The sequence below is a fragment of the Ascaphus truei genome, chromosome 1 (genome assembly GCF_040206685.1).
Source record: "Ascaphus truei isolate aAscTru1 chromosome 1, aAscTru1.hap1, whole genome shotgun sequence".
Taxonomy (NCBI): domain Eukaryota; kingdom Metazoa; phylum Chordata; class Amphibia; order Anura; family Ascaphidae; genus Ascaphus; species Ascaphus truei.
In genome coordinates this window covers 550,979,471-551,006,518 of record NC_134483.1, presented here as the reverse complement: position 1 = coordinate 551,006,518, position 27,048 = coordinate 550,979,471, and the positions used below count along the sequence as shown (strand labels likewise).

General features: G+C 51.8%; 1 protein-coding gene across 2 annotated transcripts; it reads left to right on the top strand.

Annotated features, from left to right (window-relative positions):
• The first annotated feature begins 14,232 nt into the window (after positions 1 to 14,232).
• Positions 14,233 to 20,382, top strand: LOC142468075 (zinc finger protein 862-like). 2 transcript variants are annotated; one of them, XM_075574197.1, is made up of 2 exons: positions 14,233 to 14,622; positions 18,008 to 20,382. In XM_075574197.1, exon 2 carries the CDS (start codon positions 18,677 to 18,679, stop codon positions 20,375 to 20,377), a length of 1,701 nt encoding a protein of 566 aa, XP_075430312.1. In that variant the 5' UTR covers positions 14,233 to 14,622; positions 18,008 to 18,676; the 3' UTR covers positions 20,378 to 20,382. The 2 variants fall into 2 exon arrangements, with proteins under 2 accessions (XP_075430312.1, XP_075430304.1); XM_075574189.1 differs by having other exon boundaries at positions 17,885 to 20,382.
• The last annotated feature ends 6,666 nt before the right edge of the window (positions 20,383 to 27,048 follow it).

Genomic DNA, 27,048 nt, shown 5'->3' with positions numbered 1-27,048 from the left:
AAGAGGTTTATTGACAAAGGATATGATTCTACCTTGATTGACAAATCGATCAAGAAGCGTAGAGAATATCCTAGGGAAGAAGTTTTAATTTCCAAGGCCAAATTTGTTGAAATAGGCAAGGGAGATATGCACAGTGATACACCTTTGTTACGGGATTTTGTAACCAGGAAATTAGGAAGATACTACAGAAACATTGGGGTTTCCTACGTATGGACCCCCGGTTTACATAATCAGTTAACTCCAAAACCTAAAATAGCTTTAAGGAAAGCCAAGAATTTGAAAAATGTATTGGCGCCGAGTGCGCTCAAGAAAAATGCAATTGTTCAACATCCATGTGGTAGCTTTTTACGGAAACCCAAAGGGAATTTTGTATGTGGCAAGTGTGTGATGTGTCCATATATGTCACGTGACAAAAATATATATGACGTTAGAAACAGGGAACATCCCATCAATGATTTTATCAGCTGCCACACACCCTTTGTGGTGTATGTAATTAACTGACAGCGCAATCTTAAGGTATGTGGGAAAAACTATTAGACCAGTTAAAATTCGAATTGATGAACACATTAATCTGATCAAAAATGCTCAAAGTAACCTAGATAAAGGGAGAACGATTCACAATTTATCTCAGCATTTTCTGACCCATCACCATGGTAAAAGCAACAGATTACAGTTTAGGGGGGTTGAAGTAGTTGCAAGAGACCCCAGAAGAGGGGATCGAGATTTGAATCTCTTGCAAAGAGAGCCGTTTTGGATTTTTACATTGGGGAGCAAGTCACCAGGCGGGCTCAATGAATTGATAGAATTGGTCCCTTTTCTAAAATAAGATCATAGTTGCCCTTATGTGTGATATTTCCTGATTTCATTTCCAATATCACCAGTGCATTTACACTTTTTTATGTATTTATTTTTTATCTGTGATTTTTATCTGTATTTTTCATCTGCGTATACTCCTTATTAATTTATTATTTTTTCCTCAATGTACATTTGGCATCGGTGTTTCATTAGTAGGGTTATTAGTATTTATATGTGAGGAGGGTTTATTATTATTTTTTAGATGTTGTCAACTGTTGATTCATGTCATTTTTATTTTGATATTAGTTTGATTAGAATCCTCATTTTAGTTCAAAATCAAGTTTAGTCATTTATAGCAGCATATTATCATGTCTGTATTAGGTTCACTCTATTAGAGCCACGATGTCATTTTAGCATGGCAACATATGTTTAGTCTATAGGTATTTCAAACAGTATATAGGTATTTCAAACAGCACTATATTACTATGTCTGTACTAAACTCATTAGTGCTAATATGTTTAATTTAGCTTAGTAACACATGTTAAGTTGATACAATTTACAGCCCCACACGGGTTATTCCCTTCCTCATAGTAAGCTGTTATATCAACTTTAGCTTCACCCTGCGACATTACATCTATAGTTCTGTGGGGTTTTGGAGATGGGAACCCCTTTTAGTGCTTGGGCTGTGTGGTTCATCTGAGTCTACTAGGATCCTTTTATTATGTGAATTTATTTTGAGTAAATTTATAAAGTTTTTATCTATTTTGACTGATGTTTTTTTCTCTTTTTGCGCTTTGCTAACACCTCCTCCTCTATTGATCTCTCTGTGGGGGTACCCCAGGGCTCTGTCCTGGGACCCATTCTCTTTTCTCTGTACACACTCTCTCTAGGTGACCTAATCACATCCCTTGGGTTTAAATATCACCTCTATGCTGACGTCACACAAATGTACTTTTCAACCCCTGACCTTACACCTGCTGTAAAGACCAACATTTCTGAATGTCTCTGCTATATCATCCTGGATGGCCCTCCGCCGCCTTAAACTCAACATGGCTAAAACAGAGCTCCTCATACTTCCTCCCAAACCTGGCCCTTCTACCTCCTTCTACATTACTGTTGGGAGTACCAACATTCACCCAGTAGCCCAAGCACGCTGCCTAGGGGTCACACTCGATTCCGCTCTCACATTCAAAACGTTTCTACAGAAAACCTGTCGCTTTTTCCTCAGAAATATCCCAAAGATACGCCCTTTCCTCTGTTACTCGACTGCTCAAACATTGACTCAGGCCCTCATTCTCTCCCGTCTCGATTACTGTAACCTCCTGCTGTCCGGCCTTCCTACCTCTCACCTGTCTCCCCTACAATCTAAGATACACAGGGGGCACGTCGCTTCACCAAACAAACAACCATGGAACACAAAGGTAAACTACCTGGTGCAAGGGAGAAAATTACAGCATAAACACACACATAATCAGCAAGGATTATATAACGCCCCCTGTAATTGCACTATTTGTAGCTGACATAGTAAGGGAAAATGTCATCTCATAGGAGGCCACTAAATAGCCTATTCCCTAGATAGGGTAAGCCGCAAAGGTCACTCATATGAAAATAAAAAAGTTTTAATAAACAATATAAAAACGGACGAGACACCATAAAAATGCATGAAAATTTATTCAGGCTACCCTGAGGAAGATCCTACAAGGACCGAAACGTTGGTCTTGTTTGTGCTGTACCATCTGAATACAGGTTTTTTTGTTGCCATTTATCCTTTTGTGCTGTTCTTTGTCTTCCCTTGCAAGGGGTAACTGCTTTCTCTGTTTATTTCTATAGGACAGGCACCATACAATTTCACTTTGATGGGAGTGCCAGCTGCCCCTCTGTTATATATATATATATATATATATATATATATATATATATATATATATATTGTGACGTCTCAGTCCCAGCGTCGGATCTTTTGTCCAGATCAAAGGCAGGAAACACTGTATTACTCTAAGCAGGGGTTTATTTACAGGGTATAAAGCAGGTACAGGGTTAACTCATAGCACAAAACGGAAATAAAAGACCTAACTCCTTCCAGGAGTACTGACTAATACTGCTTAGTCCCTAACTAGTCATGGGAGAACTAAACTCTTTTCCCTACTTTACCCAGTGTACCTGCAGCAGGTCTCCTTTCAGATCAGTCTACAGCAGCTTCTCTCACCCTGTCTGTATAACTCTCAACAGTGTGTGTCTGGCAGCATGGGGGGGGGGGGGGGGGGGGGGAATCTCTGTATCACTTCCTGACTATACAGGCTAGGGTAATTAGCTCATTAACTCACAGCTGCACAGACCTATCCAGAATAATTAACACTATGAGAGCTGTAAAGTCCCACAACTGCCCCACTCTAGCCCCTAGAGGGCAGCGACGGCACCACAATATATATATAGAATCCAATGCACAGCCGGCACACCATATGCAAGTAAATAAGTTTTGGTGCTTATCCCATAAAGCAATAACAGACCATACGATACCGGTTGCAACACGACATCAAGGGACAGCACGCAGGTAAGTAAATCATAAATTTTCTATATTTGATAGAAGACACAAAAACCGACACCACCTTGAGAAAGGTCCCACTGGGGGACCGAAACGTCGGTTTTTGTGTCTTCTATCAAATATAGAAAATTCATGATTTACTTACCTGCGTGCTGTCCCTTGATGTCGTGTTGCAACCGGTATCGTATGGTCTAATATATATATATATATATATATATATATATATATATATATATATATATATATATATATATATATATATAGTGTTCGACAAACCTATACATTTGCACGCCCCAGGCGAGTGGATTTAACATCGTGGCGAGCTCCTATTGGCCCAAGCAGCACACGTGTGGTACTCGGTGGCGAGTAGATTTTTTTGTTCGGCGAGTAGATTTTTTGGTGATTTGTCGACCACTGTATATATATATATATACAAATATATATATATACACATACATACATACATATATATATATATATATATATATATATACACACACATACATATACAGCAGGTGTGTAGTTTTTAATACCTTTGTGGGATGCTAGAATTTATTTTTGGCAGAGGAAAATATATTTGTCCTGCAGCAGCACTACCATAGAGACTGTGGAATCTGCTCTGCGTACACACTGTTAGGACTCTATGCAGAGATAACTGGACACTGTGACTTACCAGCACTGGAATATACTTCCCGTCTGATACACGGTCAATATATGTAGCATTATTCTACAAGATTAATACTGTATATGTAGTATTATTCTAACAGATACTGCCTGAGACTACTCTCTCCTTTTCTGCCAGCACCACATTGGTTTATAATAATGATGGTTATTATCAAGTAATATAGGTTCTATCAGTTACTAATTGTCCTGATCCAAGACATTGGGGTTCACCAAGATCTAACCGGACAGAGTATAGAACTATCTACCTAAATTACCTTCCGTCAGGATTCTTTACCGGGCCGCCCCCTGGGGAATTGTAATAATCATGTTTGTATATTTTTAAAATCGTCGCTGTTAAAATTAAATAAAATGTATTTGTTTTGCGCCTATATTAGCATCCCACCAAGTGTGTCAATGTGAAGCAAGAGATACATTATCTCTCCTACGGGATGATACAATATCCCTGACTACGCTAGCCCATTACACAACGAGAATACGAGTGCAGCTAATTTGGGAACTTGTGTAACTTTCTGTTTACATTTCTGTTCCGATATATGGTTATCCCAATGCACCGTTCTTTTAATCCGGATGGATACTAGGTGAGTGTTGCATCATTCCTTTTCTTTGTTCTCCCGTGACATCCCCTGCATCACACTGCCCCTTTGCATCACACTGCCCCCCCGCATCACGCTGCCCCCTGCATCACACTGCCCCCCCCGCATCACACTACCCCCCGCATCACACTGCCCCCTGCATCACACTGCCCCCCTGCATCACACTGCCCCCCGCATCACGCTGCCCCCCGCATCACACTGCCCCCCGCATCACACTGCCCCCCCCGCATCACACTGCCCCCCGCATCACACTGCCCCCCCGCATCACGCTGCCCCCCGCATCACACTGCCCCCCTGCATCACACTGCCCCCCGCATCACACTGCCCCCCGCATCACACAGCCCCCCCGCATCACACAGCCCCCCCGCATCACACTGCCCCCGCATCACACAGCCCCCCCGCATCACACTGCCCCCCCGCATCACACTGCCCCCCCGCATCACACTGCCCCCCCCGCATCACACTACCCCCCCGCATCACACTGCCCCCCGCATCACACTGCCCCCCGCATCACACTGCCCCCCCGCATCACACTGCCCCCCCGCATCACACTGCCCCCCCGCATCACACTGCCCCCCCGCATCACACTGCCCCCCCCGCATCACACTGCCCCCCCCGCATCACACTGCCCCCCCGCATCACACTGCCCCCCCGCATCACACTGCCCCCCTGCATCACACTGCCCCCCTGCATCACACTGCCCCCTTGCATCACACTGCCCCCCCGCATCACTCCCCCCCGCACCACACTGCCCCCCTGCATCACACTGCCCCCCTGCATAACACTGTTCTCTCCCCATGCATCACACTAGTCTCCCCCCCTGCCTCACTCTACTCTCTCCCCCTCTACATCACACTACTCTCTCCCCCCATGCATCACACTGTTCTCTCTCCCCCCTGCATCACACTACTCTCTCTCCCCCTGCATCACACTACTCTCTCCCCCCCTGCCTCACTTTACTCTCTCCCCCTCTACATCACACTACTCTCTCCCCCCATGCATCACACTGTTCTCTCTCCCCCTGCATCACACTACTCTCACTCCCCCCTGCATCACACTACTCTCTCTCCCCCTGCATCACACTACTCTCTCCCCTGCATCAAACTATTCTCTCTCCCAATGCATCACACTGTTCTCTCTCCCCCTGCATCACACTGTAATCTCCCCCCCTGCATCACACTGTTCTCTCCCCCCATGCATCACACTGCTCTCCCCCCCCCCTGCATCACACTGGTCTCTCTCCCCCCATGCATCACACTACTCTCTCCCCTGCATCAAACTATTCTCTCTCCCCCCATGCATCACACTGTTATCTCCCCCCCTGCATCACACTGTTATCTCCCCTCCTGCATCACACTGTTCTCTCCCCCCATGCATCACACTGCTCTCTCCCCCCCTGCATCACACTGTTCTCTCTCCCCCCATGCATCACACTGTTCTCTCTCCCCCCTGCCTCACGCTGTTCTCTCCCCCCCTGCATCACAATGTTCTCTCCCCCCCTGCATCACACTGTTCTCTCTCCCCCTGCATCACACTGTTCTCTCTCTCCCCCTGCATCACACTGTTCTCTCTCCCCCCCTGCATCACACGGTTCTCTCTCCCCTGCATCACACTGTTCTCTCTCCCCCTGCATCACACTGTTCTCTCCCCCCTGCATCACACTGTTCTCTCTCCCCCCCTGCATCACACTGTTCTCTCCCCCCCTGCATCACACTGTTCTCTCTCCCCTGCATCACACTGTTCTCTCCCCCCTGCATCACACTGTTTTCTCCCCCTGCATCACACCGTTCTCTCTCCCCCTGCATCACACTGTTCTCTCCCCCCCATCACACTGTTCTCTCTCCCCCTGCATCACACTGTTCTCTCTCCCCTGCATTACACTGTTCTCTCTCTCCCCCTGCCTCACACTGTTTTCTCTCTCCCCCTGCATCACACTGTTCTCTCTCCCCCTACCTCACACTGTTTTCTCTCTCCCCTGCATCACACTGTTCTCTCCCCCCCTGCATCTCACTGTTCTCTCCCCCCTGCATCACACTGTTCTCTCTCCCCCTGCATCACACTGTTCTCTCCCCCCCTGCATCACACTGTTCTCTCCCCCCTGCATCACACTGTTCTCTCTCCCCCCTGCATCACACTGTTCTCTCTCCCCCCTGCATCACACTGTTCTCTCCACCCCTGCATCACACTGTTCTCTCCCCCCCCTGCATCACACTGTTCTCTCCCCCCCTGCATCACACTGTTCTCTCCCCCCCTGCATCACACTGTTCTCTCCCCCCCTGCATCACACTGTTCTCTCTCCCCCCATGCATCACACTACTCTCTCCCCCCTGCATCACACTGTTCTCTCCCCCCCTGCATCACACTGTTCTCTCCCCCCCTGCATCACACTGTTCTCTCCCCCCCCCTGCATCACACTGTTCTCTCCCCCCCTGCATCACACTGTTCTCTCCCCCCCTGCATCACACTGTTCTCTCCCCCCTGCTTCACACTGTTCTCTCCCCCCCTGCATCACACTGTTCTCTCTCCCCCTGCATCACACTGTTCTCTCCCCCCCTGCATCACACTGTTCTCTCCCCCCTGCATCACACTGTTCTCTCTCCCCCCTACATCACACTGTTCTCTCCCCCCCTGCATCACACTGTTCTCTCCCCCCCCTGCATCACACTGTTCTCCCCCCCCTGCATCACACTGTTCTCTCCCCCCCTGCATCACACTGTTCTCTCCCCCCCTGCATCACACTGTTCTCTCCCCCCCCTGCATCACACTGTTCTCTCCCCCCCCCTGCCTCACACTGTTCTCTCTCCCCCTGCCTCACACTGTTTTCTCTCTCCCCCTGCATCACACTGTTCTCTCTCCCCCTACCTCACACTGTTTTCTCTCTCCCCTGCATCACACTGTTCTCTCCCCCCTGCCTCACACTGTTCTCTCCCCCCCTGCATCTCACTGTTCTCTCCCCCCTGCATCACACTGTTCTCTCTCCCCCCTGCATCACACTGTTCTCTCCCCCCCTGCATCACACTGTTCTCTCCCCCCTGCATCACACTGTTCTCTCTCCCCCCTACATCACACTGTTCTCTCCCCCCCTGCATCACACTGTTCTCTCCCCCCCCTGCATCACACTGTTCTCTCCCCCCCTGCATCACACTGTTCTCTCCCCCCCTGCATCACACTGTTCTCTCCCCCCCTGCATCACACTGTTCTCTCCCCCCCCTGCATCACACTGTTCTCTCCCCCCCTGCATCACACTGTTCTCTCCCCCCCTGCATCACACTGTTCTCTCTCCCCCCATGCATCACACTACTCTCTCCCCCCTGCATCACACTGTTCTCTCCCCCCCTGCATCACACTGTTCTCTCCCCCCCTGCATCACACTGTTCTCTCCCCCCCCCTGCATCACACTGTTCTCTCCCCCCCCTGCATCACACTGTTCTCTCCCCCCTGCATCACACTGTTCTCTCCCCCCCTGCATCACACTGTTCTCTCTCCCCCCTGCATCACACTCTTCTCTCCCCCCCTGCATCACACTGTTCTCTCCCCCCTGCATCACACTGTTCTCTCTCCCCCTACATCACACTGTTCTCTCCCCCCCTGCATCACACTGTTCTCTCCCCCCCCTGCATCACACTGTTCTCTCTCCCCCTGCATCACACTGTTCTCTCTCTCCCCCTGCATCACACTGTTCTCTCTCCCCCCCTGCATCACACGGTTCTCTCTCCCCTGCATCACACTGTTCTCTCTCCCCCTGCATCACACTGTTCTCTCCCCCCCTGCATCACACTGTTCTCTCTCCCCCCATGCATCACACTGTTCTCTCTCTCCCCCCTGCATCACACTGTTCTCTCCCCCTGCATCACACTGTTCTCCCCCCCCTGCATCACACTGTTCTCTCCCCCCCTGCATCACACTGTTCTCTCCCCCCCTGCATCACACTGTTCTCTCCCCCCCTGCATCACACTGTTCTCTCCCCCCTGCATCACACTGTTTTCTCCCCCTGCATCACACCGTTCTCTCTCCCCCCTGCATCACACTGTTCTCTCCCCCCCATCACACTGTTCTCTCTCCCCCTGCATCACACTGTTCTCTCTCCCCTGCATCACACTGTTCTCTCTCTCCCCCTGCCTCACACTGTTTTCTCTCTCCCCCTGCATCACACTGTTCTCTCTCCCCCTACCTCACACTGTTTTCTCTCTCCCCTGCATCACACTGTTCTCTCCCCCCCTGCCTCACACTGTTCTCTCCCCCCCTGCATCTCACTGTTCTCTCCCCCCTGCATCACACTGTTCTCTCTCCCCCCTGCATCACACTGTTCTCTCCCCCCCTGCATCACACTGTTCTCTCCCCCCCTGCATCACACTGTTCTCTCTCCCCCCTGCATCACACTGTTCTCTCTCCCCCCTGCATCACACTGTTCTCCCCCCCCTGCATCACACTGTTCTCTCCCCCCCTGCATCACACTGTTCTCTCCCCCCCCTGCATCACACTGTTCTCTCCCCCCCTGCATCACACTGTTCTCTCCCCCCCCTGCATCACACTGTTCTCTCTCCCCCCATGCAAAACACTACTCTCTCCCCCCTGCATCACACTGTTCTCTCCCCCCCTGCATCACACTGTTCTCTCCCCCCCTGCATCACACTGTTCTCTCCCCCCCCTGCATCACACTGTTCTCTCCCCCCCCTGCATCACACTGTTCTCTCCCCCCCTGCATCACACTGTTCTCTCCCCCCTGCTTCACACTGTTCTCTCCCCCCCTGCATCACACTGTTCTCTCTCCCCCCTGCATCACACTGTTCTCTCCCCCCCCTGCATCACACTGTTCTCTCCCCCCCTGCATCTCACTGTTCTCTCCCCCCTGCATCACACTGTTCTCTCTCCCCCCTGCATCACACTGTTCTCTCCCCCCCTGCATCACACTGTTTTCTCTCTCCCCTGCATCACACTGTTCTCTCCCCCCCTGCCTCACACTGTTCTCTCCCCCCCTGCATCTCACTGTTCTCTCCCCCCTGCATCACACTGTTCTCTCTCCCCCCTGCATCACACTGTTCTCTCCCCCCCTGTATCACACTGTTCTCTCCCCCCTGCATCACACTGTTCTCTCTCCCCCCTACATCACACTGTTCTCTCCCCCCCTGCATCACACTGTTCTCTCCCCCCCCCTGCATCACACTGTTCTCTCCCCCTCTGCATCACACTGTTCTCTCCACCCCTGCATCACACTGTTCTCTCCCCCCCCCTGCATCACACTGTTCTCTCCCCCCCTGCATCACACTGTTCTCTCCCCCCCTGCATCACACTGTTCTCTCTCCCCCCATGCATCACACTACTCTCTCCCCCTTGCATCACACTGTTCTCTCCCCCCCTGCATCACACTGTTCTCTCCCCCCCTGCATCACACTGTTCTCTCCCCCCCCTGCATCACACTGTTCTCTCCCCCCCTGCATCACACTGTTCTCTCCCCCCTGCATCACACTGTTCTCTCCCCCCCTGCATCACACTGTTCTCTCTCCCCCCTGCATCACACTGTTCTCTCACCCCTGCATCACACTGTTCTCTCCCCCCTGCATCACACTGTTCTCTCTCCCCCCTACATCACACTGTTCTCTCCCCCCCTGCATCACACTGTTCTCTCCCCCCCCTGCATCACACTGTTCTCTCCCCCCCTGCATCACACTGTTCTCTCCCCCCCTGCATCACACTGTTCTCTCCCCCCCTGCATCACACTGTTCTCCCCCCCCCCCCCTGCATCACACTGTTCTCTCTCCCCCTGTCTCACACTGTTTTCTCTCTCCCCCTGCATCACACTGTTCTCTCTCCCCCTACCTCACACTGTTTTCTCTCTCCCCTGCATCACACTGTTCTCTCCCCCCCTGCCTCACACTGTTCTCTCCCCCCCTGCATCTCACTGTTCTCTCCCCCCTGCATCACACTGTTCTCTCTCCCCCCTGCATCACACTGTTCTCTCCCCCCCTGCATCACACTGTTCTCTCCCCCCTGCATCACACTGTTCTCTCTCCCCCCTACATCACACTGTTCTCTCCCCCCCCTGCATCACACTGTTCTCTCCCCCCCTGCATCACACTGTTCTCTCCCCCCCTGCATCACACTGTTCTCTCCCCCCCTGCATCACACTGTTCTCTCCCCCCCTGCATCACACTGTTCTCTCTCCCCCCATGCATCACACTACTCTCTCCCCCCTGCATCACACTGTTCTCTCCCCCCCTGCATCACACTGTTCTCTCCCCCCCTGCATCACACTGTTCTCTCTCCCCCCCTGCATCACACTGTTCTCTCTCCCCCTGCCTCACGCTGTTCTCTCTCTCCCACCCTGCATCACACTACTCTCTCTCCCCTGCATCACACTACTCTCTCCCCTGCATCACACTACTCTCTCCCCCCCCCTGCATCACACTGTTCTCTCTCCCCCTGCATCACACTGTTCTCTCTCCCCTGCATCACACTGTTCTCTCTCTCCCCTGCCTCACACTGTTCTCTCTCCCCCTGCATCACACTACTCTCCCCCCCTGCATCACACTGTTCTCTCCCCCCTGCATCACACTACTCTCTCCCCCCTGCATCACACTGTTCTCTCCCCCCTGCATCACACTGTTCTCTCCCCCCTGCATCACACTACTTTCTCCCTCCCTGCATCACACTGTTCTCTCTCCCCCCTGCATCACACTGTTCTCTCCCCCCCAGCATCACACTGTTCTCTCCCCCCCTGCATCACACTGCTCTCTCCCCCCTGCATCACACTGTTCTCTCTCTCCCCCCGCATCACACTGTTCTCTCCCCCCCTGCATCACACTGTTCTCTCCCCCCCTGCATCACACTGTTCTCTCTCCCCCTGCATCACACTGTTCTCTCCCCCCCTGCATCACACTGTTCTCTCCCCCCCTGCATCACACTGTTCTCTCCCCCCCTGGATCACACTGTTCTCTCCCCCCCTGGATCACACTGTTCTCTCTCCCCCTGCATCACACTGTCCTCTCCCCCCCTGCATCACACTGTCATCTCCCCCCCCCCTGCATCACACTGTTCTCTCTCCCCCTGCATCACACTGTTCTCTCCCCCCCTGCATCACACTGTTATCTCCCCCCCCCCATGCATCACACTGTTATCTCCCACCCCCTGCATCACACTGTTCTCTCTCCCCCTGCATCACACTGTTCTCTCCCCCCCTGCATCACACTGTTCTCTCTCCCCCTGCATCACACTGTTCTCTCTCCCCCTGCATCACACTGTTCTCTCCCCCCCTGCATCACACTGTTCTCTCCCCCACCCTGCATCACACTGTTCTCTCCCCCCCCTGCATCACACTGTTCTCTCTCCCCCCTGCATCACACTGTTCTCTCCCCCCCCCCCTGCATCACACTGTTCTCTCTCTCCCCCTGCATCACACTGTTCTCTCCCCCCCCTGCATCACACTGTTCTCTCCCCCCCTGCATCACACTGCTCTCTCCCCCCTGCATCACACTGTTCTCTCTCTCCCCCTGCATCACACTGTTCTCTCCCCCCCCTGCATCACACTGTTCTCTCTCCCCCTGCATCACACTGTTCTCTCCCCCCCTGCATCACACTGTTCTCTCCCCCCCTGGATCACACTGTTCTCTCTCCCCCTGCATCACACTGTCCTCTCCCCCCCTGCATCACACTGTTATCTCCCCCCCCTGCATCACACTGTTCTCTCTCCCCCTGCATCACACTGTTCTCTCCCCCCCTGCATCACACTGTTATCTCCCCCCCCCTGCATCACACTGTTATCTCCCACCCCCTGCATCACACTGTTCTCTCTCCCCCTGCATCACACTGTTCTCTCCCCCCCTGCATCACACTGTTCTCTCTCCCCCTGCATCACACTGTTCTCTCTCCCCCCTGCATCACACTGTTCTCTCCCCCCCTGCATCACACTGTTCTCTCCCCCCCCCTGCATCACACTGTTCTCTCCCCCACCCTGCATCACACTGTTCTCTCCCCCCCCCTGCATCACACTGTTCTCTCTCCCCCCTGCATCACACTGTTCTCTCCCCCCCCCCTGCATCACACTGTTCTCTCTCTCCCCCTGCATCACACTGTTCTCTCCCCCCCTGCATCACACTGTTCTCTCCCCCCCTGCATCACACTGCTCTCTCCCCCCTGCATCACACTGTTCTCTCTCTCCCCCCGCATCACACTGTTCTCTCCCCCCCTGCATCACACTGTTCTCTCCCCCCCTGCATCACACTGTTCTCTCTCCCCCTGCATCACACTGTTCTCTCTCCCCCTGCATCACACTGTTCTCTCCCCCCCTGCATCACACTGTTCTCTCCCCCCCTGCATCACACTGTTCTCTCCCCCCCTGCATCACACTGTTCTCTCTCCCCCTGCATCACACTGTCCTCTCCCCCCCTGCATCACACTGTTATCTCCCCCCCCTGCATCACACTGTTCTCTCTCCCCCTGCATCACACTGTTCTCTCCCCCCCTGCATCACACTGTTATCTTCCCCCCCCTGCATCACACTGTTATCTCCCCCCCCCCCCCTGCATCACACTGTTATCTCCCCCCCTGCATCACACTGTTCTCTCTCCCCCTGCATCACACTGTTCTCTCCCCCCCTGCATCACACTGTTATCTCCCCCCCCCCCTGCATCACACTGTTATCTCCCCCCCCCCTGCATCACACTGTTATCTCCCACCCCCTGCATCACACTGTTCTCTCTCCCCCTGCATCACACTGTTCTCTCCCCCCCTGCATCACACTGTTCTCTCTCCCCCTGCATCACACTGTTCTCTCTCCCCCTGCATCACACTGTTCTCTCTCCCCCTGCATCACACTGTTCTCTCTCCCCCTGCATCACACTGTTCTCTCCCCCCCTGCATCACACTGTTCTCTCCCCCCCCTGCATCACACTGTTCTCTCCCCCACCCTGCATCACACTGTTCTCTCCCCCCCCCTGCATCACACTGTTCTCTCTCCCCCCTGCATCACACTGTTCTCTCCCCCCCCCCTGCATCACACTGTTCTCTCTCTCCCCCTGCATCACACTGTTCTCTCCCCCCCCTGCATCACACTATTCTCTCCCCCCCCCTGAATCACACTGTTCTCTCCCCCCCCCCCTGAATCACACTGTTCTCTCCCCCCCCCCTGAATCACACTGTTCTCTCCCCCCCCCCCTGAATCACACTGTTCTCTCCCCCCCCCCCTGAATCACACTGTTCTCTCCCCCCCCCCCTGAATCACACTGTTCTCTCCCCCCCCCCCTGAATCACACTGTTCTCTCCCCCCCCCCCTGAATCACACTGTTCTCTCCCCCCCCCCCTGAATCACACTGTTCTCTCCCCCCCCCCTGCATCACACTGTTCTCTCCCCCCCCCCCTGCATCACACTGTTCTCTCCCCCCCCCTGCATCACACTGTTCTCTCCCCCCCCCCTGCATCACACTGTTCTCTCCCCCCTGCATCATACTGTTCTCTCCCCCTGCATCACACTGTTCTCTCCCCCCCCTGCATCACACTGTTCTCTCTCCCCCTGCCTCACACTGCATCTTATTACTTTCTCCCTGGGCCTGCACTCAATAATAAAGGAAAAGGCAGCATCTAAATCCGGAAGTGACGTTCCGCCATTTCCGGTTCCTCTCACTGCTCTCCGCATTCCCGATTCAGACGGAGCATGTGCCTCTCCCCCAGCGCGTGCAGTCTCTCCCCCAGCGCGTGCAGTCTCTCCCCCAGCGCGTGCCGCCTCTCCCCCAGCGCGTGCAGTCTCTCCCCCGGCGCGTGCCGCCTCTCCCCCCGCGCGTGCAGGACTCACGGGTCACCGCCTCCTCTCCTCCATCTCACTGCGGGTCACCTCCTCCCTCTAGCATCTCACCGCTCCGGCGGGTGCAGGACCCGTGTCTCACCGCTCCCCTCCTACATTCCGGCGCAGCGGCCTGTCCCCGGGTGCGGGGCAGGCGGTGGAACGCAGGGCTTGCGTGTCACAGGGCAGGCGGTGGAACGCAACGTCACGAGACGTCTTGGCTGATGTAAAAAAAGGTAAAAGCTACCCTCCTCCCCCCTGTATCTCACTGCTCTCCCCCCTCCTCCCCCCCTGCATCTCACTGGTCTCCCCCACCTCCCCCCCTGCATCTCACTGCTCTCCCCCTCCTCCCCCCTGCATCTCACTGCTCTCCCCCTCCTCGCCCCCTGCATCTCGCTGCTCTCCCCCTCCTCCCCCCCTGCATCTCGCTGCTCTCCCCCTCCTCCCCCCTGTATCTCACTGGTCTCCCCCTCCTCCCCCCCTGCATCTCACTGCTCTCCCCCTCCTCCCCCCCTGCATCTCGCTGCTCTCCCCCTCCTCGCCCCCTGCATCTCGCTGCTCTCCCCCTCCACCCCCCCTGCATCTCGCTGCTCTCCCCCTCCACCCCCCCTGCATCTCGCTGCTCTTCCCCTCCTCCCCCCTGCATCTCGCTGCTCTCCCCCTCCTCCCCCCCTGCATCTCGCTGCTCTCCCCCTCCTCCCCCCCTGCATCTCGCTGCTCTCCCCCTCCTCCCCCCTGTATCTCACTGCTCTCCCCCTCCTCCCCCCTGTATCTCACTGCTCTCCCCCCTCCTCCCCCCCTGCATCTCACTGGTCTCCCCCTCCTCCCCCCCTGCATCTCACTGCTCTCCCCCTCCTCCCCCCCTGCATCTCGCTGCTCTCCCCCTCCTCCCCCCCTGCATCTCGCTGCTCTCCCCCTCCTCCCCCCCTGCATCTCGCTGCTCTCCCCCTCCACCCCCCCTGCATCTCGCTGCTCTTCCCCTCCTCCCCCCTGCATCTCGCTGCTCTTCCCCTCCTCCCCCCCTGCATCTCACTGGTCTCCCCCACCTCCCCCCCTGCATCTCACTGCTCTCCCCCTCCTCCCCCCTGCATCTCACTGCTCTCCCCCTCCTCGCCCCCTGCATCTCGCTGCTCTCCCCCTCCTCCCCCCCTGCATCTCGCTGCTCTCCCCCTCCTCCCCCCTGTATCTCACTGCTCTCCCCCTCCTCCCCCCCTGCATCTCACTGGTCTCCCCCACCTCCCCCCCTGCATCTCACTGCTCTCCCCCTCCTCCCCCCTGCATCTCACTGCTCTCCCCCTCCTCGCCCCCTGCATCTCGCTGCTCTCCCCCTCCTCCCCCCCTGCATCTCGCTGCTCTCCCCCTCCTCCCCCCTGTATCTCACTGCTCTCCCCCTCCTCCCCCCCTGCATCTCACTGGTCTCCCCCTCCTCCCCCCCTGCATCTCACTGCTCTCCCCCTCCTCCCCCCCTGCATCTCGCTGCTCTCCCCCTCCTCGCCCCCTGCATCTCGCTGCTCTCCCCCTCCACCCCCCCTGCATCTCGCTGCTCTTCCCCTCCTCCCCCCTGCATCTCGCTGCTCTCCCCCTCCTCCCCCCCTGCATCTCGCTGCTCTCCCCCTCCTCCCCCCCTGCATCTCGCTGCTCTCCCCCTCCTCCCCCCTGCATCTCACTGCTCTCCCCCTCCTCCCCCCTGTATCTCACTGCTCTCCCCCTCCTCCCCCCTGTATCTCACTGCTCTCCCCCTCCTCCCCCCCTGCATCTCACTGGTCTCCCCCTCCTCCCCCCCTGCATCTCACTGCTCTCCCCCTCCTCCCCCCCTGCATCTCGCTGCTCTCCCCCTCCTCCCCCCCTGCATCTCGCTGCTCTCCCCCTCCTCCCCCCTTCCTCCCCCCCTGCATCTCGCTGCTCTCCGCCTCCTCCCCCCCTGCATCTCGCTGCTCTCCCCCTCCTCCCCCCCTGCATCTCACTGCTCTCCCCCTCCTCCCCCCCTGCATCTCGCTGCTCTCCCCCTCCACCCCCCCTGCATCTCGCTGCTCTCCCCCTCCTCCCCCTGCATCTCGCTGCTCTCCCTCTCCTCCCCCCCTGCATCTCGCTGCTCTCCCCCCTCCTCCCCCCCTGCATCTCGCTGCTCTCCCCCTCCTCCCCCCCCTCATCTCGCTGCTCTCCCCCTCCTCCCCCCCTGCATCTCGCTGCTCTCCCTCTCCTCCCCCCCCTGCATCTCGCTGCTCTCCCTCTCCTCCCCCCCTGCATCTCGCTGCTCTCCCTCTCCTCCCCCCCTGCATCTCGCTGCTCTCCCTCTCCTCCCCCCCTGCATCTCGCTGCTCTCCCTCTCCTCCCCCCCTGCATCTCGCTGCTCTCCCCCTCCTCCCCCCTGCATCTCGCTGCTCTCCCCCTCCTCCCCCCCTGCATCTCGCTGCTCTCCCCCTTCTCCCCCCCCTCATCTCGCTGCTCTCCCCCTCCTCCCCCCCTGCATCTCGCTGCTCTCCCCCTCCTCCCCCCTTCCTCCCCCCCTGCATCTCGCTGCTCTCCGCCTCCTCCCCCCCTGCATCTCGCTGCTCTCCGCCTCCTCCCCCCTGCATCTCGCTGCTCTCCCTCTCCTCCCCCCCTGCATCTCGCTGCTCTCCCTCTCCTCCCCCCCTGCATCTCGCTGCTCTCCCTCTCCTCCCCCCCTGCATCTCGCTGCTCTCTCTCTCCTCCCCCCCTGCATCTCGCTGCTCTCCCTCTCCTCCCCCCCTGCATCTCGCTGCTCTCCCCCTCCTCCCCCCTGCATCTCGCTGCTCTCCCCCTCCCCCCTGCATCTCGCTGCTCTCCCCCTCCTCCCCCCCTGCATCTCGCTGCTCTCCCCCTCCTCCCCCCCTGCATCTCGCTGCTCTCCCTCTCCTCCCCCCCCTGCATCTCGCTGCTCTCCCCCTCCTCTCCCCTGCATCTCGCTGCTCTCCCCCTCCTCCCCCCCTGCATCTCGCTGCTCTCCCCCTCCTCCCCCCCTGCATCTCGCTGCTCTCCCCCTCCTCTCCCCTGCATCTCGCTGCTCTCCCCCTCCTCCCCCCCTGTATCTCGCTGCTCTCCCCCTCCTCCCCCCCTGCATCTCGCTGCTCTCCCCCTCCTCCCCCCTGCATCTCGCTGCTCTCCCCCTCCTCCCCCCCTGCATCTCGCTGCTCTCCCCCTTCTCCCCCCCCTCATCTCGCTGCTCTCCCCCTCCTCCCCCCCTGCATCTCGCTGCTCTCCCCCTCCTCCCCCCTTCTTCTCCCCCTGCATCTCGCTGCTCTCCGCCTCCTCCCCCCCTGCATCTCGCTGCTCTCCGCCTCCTCCCCCCTGCATCTCGCTGCTCTCCCCAGATGATCAATCACGGAGGGCGAGCGGGTGGCCTCTGCTTATACATTTATTTATTTTTTAATCATTTATCCGCAACCCCCCCCCCCCCCGCGCCCCGCTCTCCCCGCGTTACACTGTTTGGTAATTATTCCATTATTTGAAATTGAAAGATCGTATTCTTAATTTTAGGTGTCTGCTTGCTCCCCTCTGCCACCTGCCTTGCGTCTGTAAGAAAGTGCTGCATACTGTATACTAGCGTTACACCGGTTGGCAATTATTCTATCATTTGAAAGATCTTCTTCTTAATTTGAGGCGTTAAGGATGAGCATCAAGGAGAAACCCGTAGAAACGTCACTCGACATGTGTTCCGGAGAGGAAAACAAGGAGAAGACACCCACTGTAAACCATACAGAGAATTCAGATAACCCTCCTCAAGATAACCCTCCTCAAGATAACCCTCCTCAAGATAACCCTCCTCAAAATAACCCTCCTCAAGATAATCCGCCTCAACATAATCCTCCTCAACATAATCCTCCTCAACATAATCCTCCTCAACATAACCCTCCTCAACATAACCCTCCTCAACATAACCCTCCTCAACATAACCCTCCTCAACATAACCCTCCTCAAGATAACCCTCCTCAAGATAACCCTCCTCAAGATAATCCGCCTCAAAATGAGCGTCCGATGGCAATAAAGTTAGTTCATAAAAGAAGAAATTTTCAAGTCAGTTGGCTCAAAGAATTTAATTGGTTAACATATGACAGTGATTCTGCCGTGGCATCGTGTCAAATCTGTTCCGAGTTCTGTCGTTCGGGTGACTGCGTTCAAAATAAACCAATTAGACAACATTTCAAATCACCGTTTAAAATTGAAACTTTCAAATTGCATGGAAAGTCTGTCCAACTTGGCTAGTGTGCCGAAAGTTTGAGAGTGCAACTGAATCCAGAAACGCCACCGGAGGAGACATGGAAAAAGAAGATGGAGAAGGAAATGTTTCAGCAAATGTGCGTGGTCTTCAATACAGCTTATTATATTGCTAAAAACAATAAGACGTTCAGCGACATGAAAGAACTATTGAATTACGCACGCAAGCTGGGCGTGGGCGTCCCCGAGCAATATGGCAACGACAAGCGGTGCGCCGAATTCATCAAATTCATCGCTGAAAAGATAAGAAATGACGTTGTTGCTGAGATTAAAAGTAGCCCGTTCTTCAGTATATTACTGGATGGCTCTACTGACAAATCTCCAACCGAGCAGCATATCATGTATATAAAGTATTGTAAGCAAGGTGACGTAAAGGAAACATTTGTAAGCATAGTTCAACTAAAGAATTCTACTGGACAAGGATATTTTGATGCAGTTCAAGAAGAGTTGGTTAAATGTGGTCTTCACTGGCGAGACACTGCGCAGGTGGTGGGGTTACGTACCGATGGAGCTGCAAGCATGTCGGGCAGTGTGAATGGACTTACAGCAAAAATGAAAGCTGAAGTGAAACATTTGATTTCGGTGCACTGTGCAGCTCAGAAATTACAGTTGTGTGTGCTGAAATCTGTGAAAGATGCACCTTACATTTCCAAAGTAGACGATGTTCTGATTGGGCTTTTTAGATTTTATGCAAATTCTCCCAAAAGGCAAAATGAACTGCAAGATGTCGCTCAATCTTTGTCTGCAAACATTTTGAAAGTGCAACATATTCATGAAGTTCGATGGGTCGCCAGTAAAGTCGGAGCTCTCAAATCCGTCCTCGCTGATTGGAAACCATGTGTCGTCCATATGGAATCGATTGTAGAATCACAAAATCGAGTTGAATCTAACCACTGCAAGGGATTTCTGAAGATGCTCAAAAATGTTAGGTTCTTACTCACTCTACATTTCTTGCTGGATTTCCTTCTGATTTTTAAAAAGTTGTCCCTAATTTTTCAGCGAGAAAAACTGCTACTGAGCCATGTAAAATTGCACGTGACAAATGCATTGCATTCTTTGGAGGAATTGGAACATACGGTAGGAGAGGAAGAGAAATCATTTCTTGATAGCACATCTATGTCTGCAAAATTTCAAGAAGTTGAATTATCTGGACTACCCCAGGAAAAATTGGAGTATCAGCAGGACAGAATTAAATTAATTAAAGCGGGTATGAAATGTTTAAATGACAGATTTTTTGACAATCACTGCGAAGTATCGGCTGCCTGCTCCATATTCGATACTGTTACGTGGCCGTCTGGTAGAGAGTTAAAAAATTATGGGGACTCTGAGATTAAGGCGGTCACACGCCATTTTCACGCCTTGATATCGAAAGATTCGCTTGAGACGGTTACAGAAGCGATTCTGAATGAATGGTATGAAGTGAAGGTTTTATGTAAGCATTTGAAGCTGGAGGATATTCTGAAAACCGAATCGCACAGAGAGAGGTTTCCGTTTTTCGTTAAGTTGCTATCGATAATCGCTGTCCTTCCAACTTCGACAACATCATGCAAAAAGGGTTTTGCCGCCATGAACTTAATTAAATCCAAGAGCAGGAGCACGCTACAGACTTCTACCATGGATAATCTCATGACAATATCAATTAATGGACCGGCAATTGATTTGTACGAACCAGAATGTGCCATTAATAACTGGTATTTTTTAAATAAAACACGTCATGTGAAAGGCCATGCAAGTAGCAAAAATAAAAATGTATGACGTGACTGTTAAATAATTCCACTTATTATTTCTTGTTCAGAAAGATTCCAAAACTTCAGAAGATTGTTGTTCAGCAGACAGTTATAGTTAATTGTTACAGTGTTACTTACAGATGAAAGTTCAATCCATGATGAAAACATGCACCCCCTTTCTCCTTGTGGCTTCTCTGTAACAAACTCCAAACTACTTGAGACTCACATTTCATATTACTATCCTTAAGCCGACCTCTAACCTCTGTTATGCATCAAACCTTCAACAGAATTCCGCTCGTTTGCTACATTAGAAATCTAAATCTTGCAACGTATTCTCATGCAATTGTCTTGGTATAAATTCTCGTTCATACATTGTAATATAATAATTGTATTTCTAACAATGACTGTAGTTTATTGTATTACATTTCTACAATACTATCAAAAACGAGTCTTGTTATTGTGGATAGGCATTCATTGATTAAGCATGCAGTGTAATATGTATTGGGTTGTGGCATGTAGTATATACATACACTGTATGTGCATTTTAACTCGCTTATGACATCACAGCTGACCAAAAGGCTGCAACCACATCTAATTGTAATGACACCTACTGACTGATAATGTTAAAACAATGGGCTGACATTTAGGCGGGGGGGGGGGGTACCAATGCCTTACCGCTACACCAAAAAAATTAAAATAATGTATGTCTTGTCACACCAAGCTTATGAAGTAGAGGTAAGGCATTTGTTACCAATATATGGAAGGTCCTGAGTTCGATCCCTGCATGTGTATTATATAAAATGTATTAATTAATGTTCAATTGGTTTGTGTATGTGTCCATTAGTCAATAAAGCATTGAATGTTTAAAAAAAAAATGACGCGCACGAGAGCGGACAGCTGCAGAAGAGCACGTGGACACAGCCCTATGAAGAGAGGAGAGACCTTACAGCTGCAGAGAGGAGAGCACGTGGACACAGCCCTATGTTGAGAGGAGAGATCTTACAGCTGCAGAGAGGAGAGCACGTGGACACAGCCCTATGAAGAGAGGAGAGATCTTACAGCTGCAGAGAGGAGAGCACGTGGACACAGCCCTATGAAGAGAGGAGAGATCTTACAGCTGCAGAGAGAACACGTGGACACAGCCCTATGAAGAGGAGAGACCTGACAGCTGCAGAGAGGAGAGCACTTGGACACAGCCCTATGAAGAGAGGAGAGAGCTGACAGCTGCAGTGGAGAGCATGTGGACACAGCCCTATGAAGAGAGGAGAGAGCTGACAGCTGCAGTGGAGAGCATGTGGACACAGCCCTATGAAGAGAGGAGAGAGCTGACATCTGCAGAGAGGAGAGCACGTGGACACAGCCCTATGAAGAGAGGAGAGACCTAACAGCTGCAGAGAGGAGAGAGATCTAGATGCCGGTAAGTTGCACAGAGGTTTTCAAATCAAGAGCCACGCTCTGACCGCGTTATAAGCAGATCGCACTATAACGGGGTTGAGGTGTGTGTGTGTGTGTGTATGTATATATATATATATATATATATATACATACAAACAAGAGACTGCGCCTCTTGATATCTACTGCGATAACATCTGTTAAATCTATGTTGTGGTCTCATATAAATAAAGAGTCACTAGTATATACCCATAGATGACGATCTAGCATATAACGCACAAATAAAATAAATAAAAATGATGATTCTAAATATTATGAACCAGTGTAACCAGTAACTAAAAACAAATCAAATTAAAACAAATATACATGTATAAATAAAATATTAAAAATGAGTAAGTTGACATAAGTGGAAAACAACGACCTCCCAATCGATCTATGAAAAGGAGAAGAAAAGAAAGCGCCCGATCCTGGTGTAATATGATAAGATACACGATTTAAATTTGAGATGGTTGCCAACCACTTACAGTGATCCGCAAACCTCTCAAATGGGCTACTATAGGAAGATAGAGTCGATTTAATATGATTATTATATAATTGAAAGAATTACATTTTTAGAAAACCATACTGTTATATTAATCCAATTTATCTTCCATTTGACATTTAGTTCTTTAGGGGTGTCGATGAACATACAACAGAATGAAGAAGTGGTGAAAATACATACATAAGTATCAGTATTTATATTATTATCAATACCCAACGGTATATATTAACCCAGAAGCATATTAATAGATACATGTAAATACAATTTTAATTATATATCTGAAATTCTAATGTATACATATATATCTCTTTCAGATAAGAAGAAACTACAAGCAGACAGAATTTGTATCCGAGATCACTAATGTCGCAAACTGAAAAGAATGCACCATACAGCAGAGAATAGAACGCTGTCAGCTAAGGAGAAAAACAATTTGTGTGTTTGATCTATAAGAATGTTTAACAGAAATAGCAATTTAATATGTGAATAAATGTGCTCAAATTTGTGAACGTAGTTGTTTTTTTTAAAAATACACATATATAAACATAAACAATGATATGTATATCTATATAGAGTGTCTGTTTACTAATTCAATACAGGTTTTTCCATTCAATCTTTAAGTATCTTCATCTATTGATTCAAATGGACATATATCCTGGTTGATACACACATATATACCAAAGATGCAAACAAGAATGTATATATATATGAATTTGTGTATGTGTTTCTTGTGGCTATATATTTGTTATTTATATGATTCTATTACATTATTTTATTGGAATATGGTTTTATAGGGCCTAACAGCCATTAATTGATTGTATTTATTCACGCAAATACCTAACTAGCTAAAGATCTTTTCTGATTGGTTCATACGAATATAAATACCTATGACGTATATCCGTCACTTATCCCCTGATGAAATCACCTAAGTGTGAAGAAACGTGTAGGGATACTAGTGCAAGCTAGTGACGGTCATTGCACCAGACTCATCTATACCTGGGACTTTCATTAAGACTCTGGGACGCTGCCCCGCTCTTACGATTTGTTCCCCATGGTCCCACCATCTCCCTTCCTCCTATCCGGAACCTCTGTTTACCTCAGTTGGTTTCCGGGGAACATCAGGAGAAGCTGCACGCCCTCTGGGGCTCCTGCTGGACGGTAGCTCAGAGGTGCCAAAGCAACACATGGGAGCAGGACGTGCGAGCGGAGCAGCAGATTCCAGCGTCTGGTGAATGAGTATTACTCATTACATGCTGGATTATTTTCTTTGTGAGTTTGCATTTGTTGGAGTTTTATTGGGAAACATTAAATCGTGTATCTTATCATATTACACCAGGATCGGGCACTTTTCTTTTCTCATGTGTGTGTGTGTGTGTGTATACACATATAAACACACACCCCACCCCCCCAGTTGTGATAGTGTTTATTGGTTCCTATGAGGAGTAAATCCCGCCTACACTGGGATCCCTATAGGTGCAGGCGCTGCACAGCGAGATAGTGCCCCAGGCTCCCAAGAAGTTGAGGCTTTGGCCTCGCAGGTAATAGCAGCATGCACAATTGCCCCTGGTTTCCATAGGGAAAGCAGCATGCACAATTGCCCCTGGGTTCCATAGGGAAAGCAGCATGCACAGTTGCCCCTGGGTTCCATAGGGAAAGCAGCATGCACAGTTGCCCCTGGTTTCCATAGGGAAAGGGTGTTACACTTAAATATATTTAGTTTAAAAGTGGATCAGGATAAAAGTCTTTTAATCCATCTGTGTTACGCCGGTGCTGCCCGCAGACCAGACCCGTCCCCTGAGCTGAAGGGGGAAGTGGTAATACACGCACCCGCAGCAAAGGGAGCGTGTCCGGAGTATGGTATGAAGCGTTGCCAGGCCAGGTGTAATAAGGTAGACAATACTTGCCGGTACCGGTTGTGGAGATAGAGTGAATGATGCTTTGCCGAAGTCAGGGAGTGGAGAGCGGAGATAGGTCGTAGTCCAAGCCGTGTTCAAGGGGTTACCAGAGTGAGCGTTGTCCAAGGAGTGCCAAGATCGAGAGCCAGAGGGGGTAGTCGTACAAGCCGCGTCAGAACCTGTGAAAACACTGAGAGAATCCAGAAGTACTTCCATACAGAGACTATGTCGAGCAAAGACTGAGAGCAGAGAGGAGCTAGATAAAGCAGGAAGGTCCAATTAGGAACGGAGGCGGGGCAGGAAGAGCTACAGGGAGACACTGCAGATTGGTGCAGGCATAACAGGCCAGGTGAGTCTTGTTGGTAACCTGAGTATGCTCGTGTGGTGTGCGGGGGCGGAGTCTGAGGTCCGGGGGACGGGAAGAAGAGTGCAGAATGAGCGCGCTCCGTAACGCGTGTACGCGCGTGGACTGACCCAGTGGATGGTGCAGGGGAGTGCGTGGGCGCGCCCGGCACTGAGCAGAGGAATCGCTGAGGGGAGTGATCCCGCGACGGCAGCAGGGGCGGGGAGCCGCAGAGGTCGGTAAGGCAGGATTGTTTTGTGTGTCCAGGGACTCCCTGAGGGGAGAGAGTGCTCTATGTGGGGAGCGCAGAGGACGCCGATTCCTGACAGTACCCCCCTCTTCAGGAACGGCCTCAGGACGGACCATGAACGGTTTCTCTGGAAACTTTTTCCTGAAGGACTTAAGAAGGGCCGGGGCATGAATGTCCTTTAAAGGTACCCAGGATCTCTCTTCAGGGCCAAAGCCCGTCCACTGCACCAAGTACTGGAGCTGGCCCCTGGATTGGCGAGAATCCAAAAGAGAGTGAACTTCGTATTCCTCGTTATTTTGGACAGTAATGGGGTCCGGTTTACGAGTCTGATCCGGAAAGAAGTGACTGGAGATGAATGGTTTTAAGAGTGACACATGAAAGACATTGGGAATCTTCATACTGGGTGGTAGTTGGAGCCGGTATGCCACGGGATTGATTTGTTCACAAATAGGGAAGGGGCCCAGGAACTTAGGTGCCAGTTTAGGAGATGGTACCTTGAGGTGGATATTCTTAGAGGAGAGCCATACCAAATCCCCTGGTTTGTAACTGGGCGCCGAACGACGACGACGTGTAGTTTCGATCTGCGGGAGGAGTCGAGAAGGGTAGACTGAATCCTGGACCATGCGGTTTGGATGGAAGAAATGCGTTCATCTACGGCTGGTACTCCAGAAGAGATGTTGGGGATGGGAAGACAGGGAGGGTGGAACCCATAATTTATAAAGAAGTGCGACTCCCGGGTGGCCTCGTTTTTGGCAGAATTGACGGCATACTCTGCCCAAGAAAGGAGTTGAGCCCAATCATCCTGGAAATCGGATATGAAACATCTCAGGTACTTCTCCAGGGATTGATTGATTCTCTCCGTTTGTCCATTGGACTGAGGATGATAGGCGGAAGAGAAAGAAGAAGAGATGCCCAATCTCTTCGTGAAAGCTCTCCAAAATTTGGATACGAACTGAGAACCTCTGTCAAACAATGGACGAAGGGATCCCATGAATCCGGAAAATCTGCTCCGTAAAAATATCAGCAAGGGCGGGGGAGGTGGGTAATCCTTTAAGTGGAATAAAATGGGACATCTTCGAGGACCTGTCCACGACCACCAAGATAGTGTTCATTCCTCTGGACCTGGGCAACTCCACGATGAAGTCCATTGAAATGTGGGACCAGGGGCGGTCAGGAACTGGAAGAGGTAACAGAAAACCCTGAGGCTTTTGAAGGAGAGTCTTGCTTTGAGCGCACGTGGGGCAGGCGCGGGTAAACTCCAGAATATCTTGAGACATCCTTGGCCACCAGAAATTCAGACGAATATGATCAGTAGTCTTCTTAAAACCTGGATGACCTGCAGATTTAGAGGAGTGACCCCAAGACAGGACCTCTGGAACAAATTTGGAAGGTACGAAGAGTTTGTTGTCGGGAATGACCAAGTCCTTGGGAATGCGTCTCTGGGAGTGCAAAATCTTGTCAAGATTCTTGAAAGAAGACGTGGCGAGAATCCTCTCTTGTGGAAGGATAGTCTCCAAAGGTTCCTCTGGTCTCTGTTCAGAAGAATGTATTCTGGAGAGTGCATCTGCCTTTACGTTCTTGGTCCCGGGGATATAGGAAAGGTGAAAATCGAATCGAGAAAAAAAAAGAGCCCAACGAGCCTGTCGTGGACCAAGGTGTCGAGCGTTTTCTATGTAAAGAATGTTGTTGTGGTCCGTGAGAATAGTAAACGGCTCTTTCGACCCCTCCTGCAGGTGTCTCCACTCTTGAAGAGCCATCTTCACGGCCAGAAGTTCCCTGTTACCCACGTCATAGTTCCTCTCGGCGGATGAGAATTTCTTGGAAAAATATGCACAGGTATGTAACTTATCTTGAGGCGTGGGTCTCTGAGAGAGAACGACTCCAGCGCCGCAATCAGAAGCATCGACCTCCAGGACGAAGGGAAGTTCAATGTTGTGATGACGGAGAATAGGTGCGGATATAAAAGCTTCCTTGAGTGTCTCGAAGGCGGAGATGGCCTCGGATGACCAAGCAGAAGGATCAGCTCCTTTTTTGGTGAGCGCAGTGAGGGGTGCCACAATGGTAGAAAAACTCTGTATAAACTTACGATAGTAATTAGCGAACCATAAAAAACGTTGTATGGCCTTGAGAGAATTGGGTCTTGGCCATTCAGTGACTGCTTGAAGTTTACCGGAGTCCATCATAAACCCCTCATCGGAAATGATGTACCCCAGGAACGGAGTAGAGGTCTGATGAAAGGTGCACTTCTCCAGTTTGGCATACAAATGGTGTTCACGGAGAC

Coding starts and splice junctions, on each gene's coding strand:
- LOC142468075 (XM_075574197.1), top strand. CDS start 18,677: ATGGAGAAGGAAATGTTTCAGCAAATGTGCGTGGTCTTCAATACAGCT.